This window comes from Aplysia californica, unplaced genomic scaffold (genome assembly GCF_000002075.1).
Source record: "Aplysia californica isolate F4 #8 unplaced genomic scaffold, AplCal3.0 scaffold00634, whole genome shotgun sequence".
Classification (NCBI taxonomy): domain Eukaryota; kingdom Metazoa; phylum Mollusca; class Gastropoda; order Aplysiida; family Aplysiidae; genus Aplysia; species Aplysia californica.
In genome coordinates this window covers 336,424-346,464 of record NW_004797904.1, presented here as the reverse complement: position 1 = coordinate 346,464, position 10,041 = coordinate 336,424, and the positions used below count along the sequence as shown (strand labels likewise).

General features: G+C 39.2%; 1 protein-coding gene across 1 annotated transcript in view; it reads right to left on the bottom strand.

Annotated features, from left to right (window-relative positions):
• The window catches only part of LOC106013050, a 6,851-nt gene extending 5,347 nt beyond the window's left edge, over positions 1-1,504 (bottom strand). The window contains exon 1 of the mRNA XM_013087754.2: positions 114-1,504. Coding sequence (XP_012943208.1) covers positions 114-1,423 — 1,310 coding nt within the window. The 5' untranslated portion in view covers positions 1,424-1,504. The remainder of the gene's footprint in view (positions 1-113) is intronic.
• Between the last annotated feature and the right edge of the window lie 8,537 nt (positions 1,505-10,041).

Genomic DNA, 10,041 nt, shown 5'->3' with positions numbered 1-10,041 from the left:
CCTCCTCCTCTTCTTCTTCTTCTTCTTCTTCTTCTTCTTCTTCTTCTTCTTCTTCTTCTTCTTCTTCTTCTTCTTCTTCTTCTTCTTCTTCTTCTTATCTTACCGGCACTTACCAGGCCTCTGAAGACATGCGACGCTGGAGGTTCCTCCGGTTAGAGGCGTGGTCTATGACGACAGTCACGCCTTTCTTCTTCTCCACGCGAGGTGACAGCAAAAAACTGCTCCGCCGCCTGCTGCGCGAGCCGCTCCAACGAGTGGGGTCCAGGATGAGGGAGCCGCTGGCGATGCTCTGTGACCTTCCCCTGAAGGTCGAGCTGGACAGAGACATGGCGTCCTGGTCCATTTCGGAGGACTGCCCAGATTTTATTCTATTGTTGCGCTCTCCGTTCACCCCCACGCACGATTTCCGGCGACCAGTGTTGGAGCCGGGCCTGTTGTTGGTGTCTTCTGTCTCACCGCTGGTCTTAAAGTTGTAGCCACTCTCGACGCCTTTATCTGTGAGTACCGTATTGTTCTGCTGTTCTGTCTTATTCTTTGACCAAGTCAGGTTTGCTAGCTCGTTTCCTTCGTTTGGACAAAGTTCGTTTCGAAATATGTTATTATCGAAATCAGAACAGTCACTGGAGGAAGAATCTTCTATCTGAATTTCAACAGGCGGGTATAACTTGTTCTTGTCGGTAGGAAATTTAGAGAATTTTTTGGAACTTTTAAATTGTAATCTGGAAACGTTATTTTCATCTTTTTCACAGACCTCGCCAGGAGCGGATTTTGGCCTTATTTCTTGTCCAGATTTGGCGTGGTTTGTTTTGTGTGGGGCACTACCACTTTCCCTTCTTCTGCCTGAACCGTTCTCCTTGAAGAAGGAAGACCGACGCCTCACAAGAACATTGGTAGATCTGCCATTAGTCTGGCTGGCTCTACGGCTACCACTACCAGCGCCTTCAGATGAAGCCCTTCTACTTCCAGCCTCGCTGTGTTTATAAAGAACATTATACTTGCCCGACTGTAAGTTTTCAGCGTTTGTCAAAGCTGAAGAACTGCTTCCCTTATAGATAGTTTGCCTCAAACCACCCGGTGAGTGACTGTCTTCATCGCCTGCCTCACCTCTCCCGTTGTATTGCTTGAAACCAGTGAGAACAAAAGGGGAGGTCAATGAAATCTTTGATGATGAAGTAGAGAAAGACGAGGAGGAGGAGGAGGAGTAGGAGGAGCCGGAGTAAGAGGAAGAGGGAGGGGCAGATTTGAGACGAGTACTTCGACCAGAGATGGGGCTGGAGTCTTCCTCCGCAAGAGGGATGGGGCGGTCACAGTGTCTTCTTAGACTCCCCACGGTCTGGAAGGACGAGGACCACACCACGTGACCCGCCGACCTGGGAGCTTGGCGGACTTCGCGCATGTTGGCTCGCGACTTGAGGAACTCCATCAACGGCCCATAGTGGATGTATACTGTAGATGAGATAAGATAAGATAAGACAAGACAAGACAAGACAAGACAAGACAAGACAAGGCAGGGCAAGACATGACAAGACAAGACAAGACAAGACAAGACAAGACAAGACAAGACAAGACACGACAAGACACGACAAGACAAGACAAGACAAGGCAAGACAAGACAAGACAAGACAAGACAAGACAAGACAAGACAAGACAAGACAAGACAAGACAAGACAAGGCAAAACACGACAAGACAAGACAAGACAAGACAGACTTTATAGATCCACGAACGAACGAAAACTTTGGATGGAAGTAGCCTACCAAAACATCAAAATACAAAAGATTCAGCATCAACACAGAAATACATTAATCATAATAATATTATTATTTATGTTCTTTTATACACATACAATGATGCACAACTAATTTACACAAGCTAGCATCTGCGTTTGTTGCATTTTTTTTTTGGTCCAAAAGTTGCCACTCAATTCTCTGTGACGACGTTTACATTATATAGCAATATAATGTTGATAGAGGTAACTAAATCTAAAGCACCAGAATTTCAGTATGTTCTGTTTCAAGTATCTAGAATGTCATTTGTAGCGACATGGAGTTTAAAAACATGAAAAATAAAGGTTTCACAACAGAATGAAATCAAAATTAGAACAGCACACAAACAACCACAAAATTAACAAATAAGAGCGCGTGTCCACCATCTGAAGATTGGCTGCTTCAACCCTAAACGTGTGTAATTCAAGGAAAAGTACAAGATATCACATGTAAATTATGGAACCACACTCAAGGAGCCGGCCAGTGTCAGTATTCAGTTTCGGTAGTGACATGCTCTAACATAACACAGTTATATTTTAAAAAATGTAGGAACTACATCAAATTAAATGACATTACGCTATATAAACACAAAAAGTAGAAAAACAGCACATCAGAACAATAACAAAAAAAATATAAAAAATTAACACATCAACACATTAAAACACAACGAAGAGGGAAAAAAGAAAAGAAAAAAACAATATAAATATAGTATGTAAGATACCTACAATCTTAGCATGAAAATAACTATACATGAACATCTTAAAATTATCAAATTACATCTCTACTATGTTATGAAAAAAAGATATTTAGCTTTTTCTGTTGGAAAATACAGAAATCGCGGCCGCCGCAACGTAGATGCTAGCACAAGCGTCACGAAATAATGGGACAGATGTCGGTTTTTTAAAACAGTTTTCTTAATAATATTATTATGATAGTACATATTATGATGCTAAACAGAAACAATAAAAAGATTAACGCAACAGTGAGCAAAAGCCCACAGTAACAGCAACAATACTATAGAAATAAGAACAAATATTTGAGAGAAATAAAACAAGTTGTGTTTGTAAGTATGGAGGCACGTGCAGAAGATCATAATATTATAGAAGATATACAGGGGGAGGGAGAGAATGGGTGTGTGTCGGGGGGGGGGAGGGTCCTGTATTACACTCGATCAGTTCCTCGGGACCGGCGTCTGTGGTTAAACGGTTAGGTGCTTTGTTGTCGTCTGAAGGAGATCTGGGTTCGATTCCCGAGTGGGGAGGATTTTTGTCAAGAATGTAGGTCTTACCCCTGGGATGTTAATATCCGTTTCAGGACGGCCTGGCAATGAATGGTAGGATCAAATCCCGCCTTCTGATTCTAAAAAATCAAATTATGTTGATGAGACCGTGGAAATATCTAATTCGGTTTTCAAAATGATTTTATTTATATTAGTAGAGCGCTTAACTTCTTAAACGAACAACAGAAATTTAATTAAAACAACAACAACAACAACATTAACGACAAAAAACAACAACAATAACAACAACAACAACAACAGTAACAGCAACAATAACAACAGCAACAACAACAACATTAACAACAAAAACAACAACAATAACAACAACAACAACAACAACAACAACATTAACAACAATAACAACAACAATAATAACAACAACAACAACAGCAACAGCAACAATAACGGACAAAACCCATCAGCAACATTTACAACAATAGAAATAACAATTATTCCATGGAGAGAAATAAAACGAGTGGTATAGTAAGTACATACTGAAATGATGTCATGGGTGGGGGGAAAAGAGATTGTGACTTATTAAAATTGAAATCCTATCAGCAAGAAAGGTGGGGGATGGGGGGTGCGCATTGAAGGTTAGAAATAAAGCCTATCTTATAAAAAACGTAAATGTATTTACTTTGTAGCAATAGATCTTGTCGCCAGGAAGCTGGTAAAAAGTACTAGACCCAAAGTTCATAATTTTACAAGAATTAGAAAAAAATCTGTTTCACTCTTTAAACAATTACATTATTGTACCTACATTATGCATTTTTCTTGCTTTTTCCCCACATTTCGAATTTGAATTTCGAGACAATAATGAACTTATGAGCACATGCAACTGCTACCGCAAATCCAGAGACTGCAAAAAGAAAAAAAAATCAAAATTTTAGTCTCTTCACAGTTTAACAGCTGGACAGCGTTGTTAGGCCAACAGCTTGTCTGTTTACAGATAGTTTACTTACCACCCTGATCACTCGACGAATGCAACCTCTTAACTTTCGAAGTATTGCATTTTCACAGAATTCTACCAATGAATGATCCGAGCTGACAACGTACCACACTTCCATAAGATGTAACGTCTTCCTATTTAATGTCTGCTGCTGCTCGTCAAACGTCCAGCTACTTCCAACGTCTGAACGTTCACATAAACACTATAGAGTCTCTGTGTCTCGGAATAGTAGGATTAATTAATAATAGTGGACAGCGGTCAGTGGTTACACCTACTGCACACTGACAATCAGATTCGTCAGGCTGAGTCGGGGCTGGCCATTTCTTTTTTCCTGGGGGCAGGGGCGTAGTGCTACATTTTTGACAAATTACCACCGTTTCCATCTAGATTCGACAATTACTTTAAAAAATCAAACGCATTTGTATTTGTACGGTCGCGAGTCAAATCGGTTGTATTGTGCCAAAATGATAGCTTTCACCCGATATGTGAAGGAAAAACGTGGCTAGCCCCGACTCGAATCGATGAATTCGATTTGCAGTGTGCAGCGGGTATAAGATCCGCGTCGTTTCTCACAGAACCTCCAACAGGCGTGTTCGAAGCAGTGTTATAGTGGTGATTTGTGCGGGTGTGTGTGGTTGTGGGGAGAGAGAGAGAGAGAGAGAGAGAGAGAGAGAGAGAGAGAGAGAGAGAGAGAGAGGGAGAGAGGGGGGGGAGAGAGGGGGGGGGGAGAGAGAGGGGGGGGGGCGTAGGATATAGATTATCCTAGACATTCTTTACGTAGGATTAATATTAACACCTTTACGTGGCGGTCCTTTGTAGTTTTCGTGAATACCAGTCAGTTACCTGTGTTTAATAAGGCACATACGCACGGTTCTTTTGTCAGTGTTGTTGTTGATGTTGGTGGTTTTGGTAATGCTGCTCCTGCTGCTGCTATTGCTTTTGTTGTTGTTGTTGTTGTTGTTGTTGTTGTTGTTGTTGTTGTTGTTGTTGTTTTATTTGTTGCTGTTGTTTTTTATTTGTTGTTGTTGTTGTTGTTTTGTTTGTTGCTGTTATTTTTTTTTATTTGTTGTTTTTGTTGTTGTTTTGTTTGTTGCTGTTATTATTTTTATTTGTTGTTTTTGTTCTTGTTTTATTTGTTGAGGTTTTTTAATGTGTTGTTGTTGTTGTTGTTGTTGCTGCTGCTGTTTCAGGATTGTAAGTTATACTATGTTCTTGATGCGAGGAATAATTTCAACATTAAGTTGAATATTTCGTCTTTCTTTCGGTCAGTACTCATCATATAATAAAGGGGAACGATCTGTTTTGTTATGGGATATATTTCAAGGGGGTGGGTTGTTTTTTTCTAAATTTTACTACGTCAGTTTTAGTCGTACAGCATACAAGGCAGCTTGAGAAACAAACATGCTACATACAATAATAAAAGGAAAAATACAGAATTCCCTGTAATTCTAACTATCTGCTGTTTGTCTGTCTGTCAGTCTGTCTAAAATGCAGCAACAACAAACAAACAAATAAACAAAAAGATAAAACAGACAAACCACAAACAAAACAAACAAAAATCCAAACGAACAAACAAACAAAAACAAAGAAAAAAAAATCTGCAACAATAAACAGGGCCCATGTGTGATATGTTAGTTATGGTACATGCACATCTTGTGTTAGAATTTTTTTTAAAACGTGATGGAAATGAAAAAAAACCCCAACAAAGTACATACCCACGGTCTCCTCCTACCACCTGCAGTAGAGAGAATGAACACAGGACTGGGAAATACGTGGCACAATTATCATTAATGTATTTAAGACAAGACGATCGAGCACTAAGTCAGAGAAACGAAAAAGCGATTACTCTGTTGTTACTTCTCGAAAATTTCTACAGCCGAGATCGGAAAACTGTATCCCTGGTTAAGCCGGTAATTTATTGACATAATATGACGTACTCCACTCGGGGCAAGAAAAGACTGATCCCCAGCAGTCCCCAGAGAATTAAGATCTTAAGGGTCTGGGAAATTCAGAAACTAAGTGGCGAGCGGACCACGGCGATGAAAGCGGTCTTCCAACGTCGATTAAACAAGGGATATATGTGGGAGACCTCCATGAAACTTCAAGTGCTGACACGGCTGAGACTGTAACCTTAGGCGAAAGATAAGGGTAGCCTAATTTGTATTAGTTGAGACGTGTTGACGCCCTGATAGGGGAAATCGGCTATTTTGTCAATGTCTTATGTTTTTGCCTTTGGGACAGATTTAAATGTTTCCCGTTCACTCGTCCCTTGGGTTAACAAAATCGTCTTATAACAGTTGCAAACAGCTTCATGATTCCCTAAAGCTATGTACATATCTAAACTGTTTGCACACTTTTTTTTTCGCTACCGTTAAGCAAATACATCAAGCACTTGCTATCTTTTCTTATGATTAATGTTTCTATAACTTTTCGCGCCGGAATACTGAGCGTATTTTCTTTCGACATGAATTGAATTCAAGGAAGAGGATCAACAGTTAGTAAGTGTGTAAATACAGAAATGAGTGGGTGGCAGCCGTCCGGTGTGGTTAGCTCTTATCCTTTCCTATCAAATATCGATTGTCTTTTTTATCTTTCTTATAGGTCGTTCTCTAAAAAACACCTCTAATCTACGGCACTTACATGACGCCCTTGTGTTGCAAAGGTTGAACAACTCTTACTATAACTAAAACTTAAACTAAAGATAAAATACCAACTTAAAAGCGCCCGTAGGCTGCACATCCAAAAGTGGAACATAAGACAATTATTATAAAGCACCACAGTTTTTTCTTCTTTGAGGGTTTAGCTAAACAAAGCATGCCTTCGAGAAATATGGAAAGAAGATGGGTGCAACTAATACAGAAGTAATAAAGACATCCCTAAACCAGGACCTCCAACAATGCACAGCAAAGAAGGTAAGATCAGATAAAAACACGTGAACTAAATAAATGTCCCAGAAAGACGCTAAACATTCCGAGAAGAGAGACGAATATATACTACTAAGGCATCAGACAACAAGTGCGCATCAGATCAAGCCTACAATACCCCGAGAGACAACAAATACAATGATCTGGACAACTTGTAGAAAGACATCAGCCAAAAGATTGGTGTCGAATCGAGCAAAAAGTACGTGGGGGGGGGGGGGGGGGGCGGAGACAATTAAACAGATGGTCTAGACACGTTATGAGAACGAGGTCTCGGTAGTCAGCAGAAATAGCTACTTTATGAAATTCAATGGCCTCAAAGCAAGAGGACAAGAGGAAGACCGAGAAGGGTTAACAAGCGCAAAGAGTCACTCCGAATGAAGAACTTTACGACGATCCAAAAGGTAACGCGCCTTGCTCACGTTCGACAATAATTATTGCACCCCTCTCGATACCTCGAGATACAAGAGGACAGAAAATGTTGGAAAGTACGTATGGAAGTCAAGAAAACACAAGTTTTGCATTTAATTGAACACTTTCTTGCTTTACGGACTGATGTTTTAAATTTGGTCTTTAATTTAGAGAATGCCGTTTTGGAAAGGGTTAAAATCGAAGACAGCAGCATTACTATAAAAAGGAGAAGATGTAGATCTTTTTTTAAAATCTGGAAGATCTGTTTCGATCAAATAACTCTCGTGAGACATGGACTGGCCTTAAGACCATAGTGGGCTACAAAAATAAACCAAAAAATGTATGTGTTGACAATGATGAGAGCTATGTAAATAATCTTAATGCCTTTTTCTCCCGATTTGACAAATAAGGCACTTCGTGTGACTTACCATGTGTGAACACCAACACAAATGAAAATAACGTTGTTGTTGTTGTTGTTGTTGTTGTTGTTGTTGTTGTTGTTGTTGTTGTTGTTGCTGCTGCTGTTGTTGCTGCTGCTGTTGTTGTTGAGGAACGTGAGGTTAGACGTGTGTTTGGACGTGTGAATGTGAGAAAGGCGTGTGGCCCAGATGGTGTACAACCCAAATTTCTAAAAATGTGTTCAGCACAACTTAATTCGATTTACAACCTATATTTTCAACCAGCCGTTGTTGACACATGCTATTCCCACTATTTGGAAATGTTCTGAAATCGTCCCCCTTCCAAAGAAAGAAACAATTACTGAAATGAATAACCTAAGACCAATAGCTTTAACATCCGTAGTTATAAAATGTCTAGAAAAATTTGTGCTAAAAAGACTATGAACGTACATAGAATCCACCCAGGACCCTCTACAATTTGCATATCGTCACTGGAGAACTGTGGACGACGCCATTTTACTATTTCTTGACAACATATATAGACACTTAGACAAGCCAAAAACATACTGTAGGATCCTATTCGTTGATTTTTAGTCAGCCTTTAATACTACCCAGCCAGCTATCCTTTTAAAGAAATTAGAAAACACAGGTGTTAACGTCAATTTAATATAATGGATAAGCAATTTTCCTACCAACCGAACCCAGTATGTAAAATCAAAACATTCCACATCGACATACATCACAACAAATACAGGGGCCCCTCAAGAATGTGTTTTGTCTCCAGTTTTATTCACGCTATACACGAACTATTGCCAAATAAACAACAGTAACATCAAGTTGATTATATTTGCGGATGATTCAACCATAATTGGGCTAACTCAAGCTGACCATAACGAAACCGCTTACCGGTATTTTGCACTTCACTTTTCTAAATGTTGTGAAAATCATAAGCTGCTTTTAAATGTAAAAAAGACCAAAGAACTTGTTGTTGATTTTAGTAAAAAGAAACTGCCCCTGCAGGTACTCGAAATTAAATGTGAAAACAAAGAGCAAGTGTCAAACTATAAGTATTTGGGTGTTACAATAGACAACAAACTCAACTGGCACATCCACACCTCTCTCCTGCTTAAAAAGTTAACCAAAGACTATTTTTTGTAAGAAAGCTCATGTATTTTAGAATTGATAAAACATTGAGGTCCATATTCTGTCACTAAACAATAGAAAATATGATCAATTTTTATACAATAGCATGGACCGGGAACGCAAGACAACAAGATAAGAAAACAATTACATCGACTAATACGGAAAGCATGTAAAATTTCAACATCTACATTCCCCTACAGGGATGAATTGTACATAACAGCTTGCTCTAAAAAAAATTAATTCCACCTTTTTAGACAACAAACATAACTTGCTCTCTCAAATAAAAGCAACAGTCAGAAGTAAAAGACCTAGGCTTCTGATCTGTAACAAAGAAAGATACAGAAGGTCATCCATCCAAATTCTTCGATCTGAACAATCTTGTATAAGTATTCATACGACCTTAGAGTATGCATCAGAATAACATTGAGTGTGTATCTAGCTTAAGATTATTATTGTTTATATTGCTGCTCATTTATATTATACATGTGATTGTAAGCCTGCATGTGTGGGGGGGGGCGGAGACAATTAAACAGATGGTCTAGACACGTTATGAGAACGAGGTCTCGGTAGTCAGCAGAAATAGCTACTTTATGAAATTCAATGGCCTCAAAGCAAGAGGACAAGAGGAAGACCGAGAAGGGTTAACAAGCGCAAAGAGTCACTCCGAATGAAGAACTTTACGACGATCCAAAAGGTAACGCGCCTTGCTCACGTTCGACAATAATTATTGCACCCCTCTCGATACCTCGAGATACAAGAGGACAGAAAATGTTGGAAAGTACGTATGGAAGTCAAGAAAACACAAGTTTTGCATTTAATTGAACACTTTCTTGCTTTACGGACTGATGTTTTAAATTTGGTCTTTAATTTAGAGAATGCCGTTTTGGAAAGGGTTAAAATCGAAGACAGCAGCATTACTATAAAAAGGAGAAGATGTAGATCTTTTTTTAAAATCTGGAAGATCTGTTTCGATCAAATAACTCTCGTGAGACATGGACTGGCCTTAAGACCATAGTGGGCTACAAAAATAAACCAAAAAATGTATGTGTTGACAATGATGAGAGCTATGTAAATAATCTTAATGCCTTTTTCTCCCGATTTGACAAATAAGGCACTTCGTGTGACTTACCATGTGTGAACACCAACACAAATGAAAATAACGTTGTTGTTGTTGTT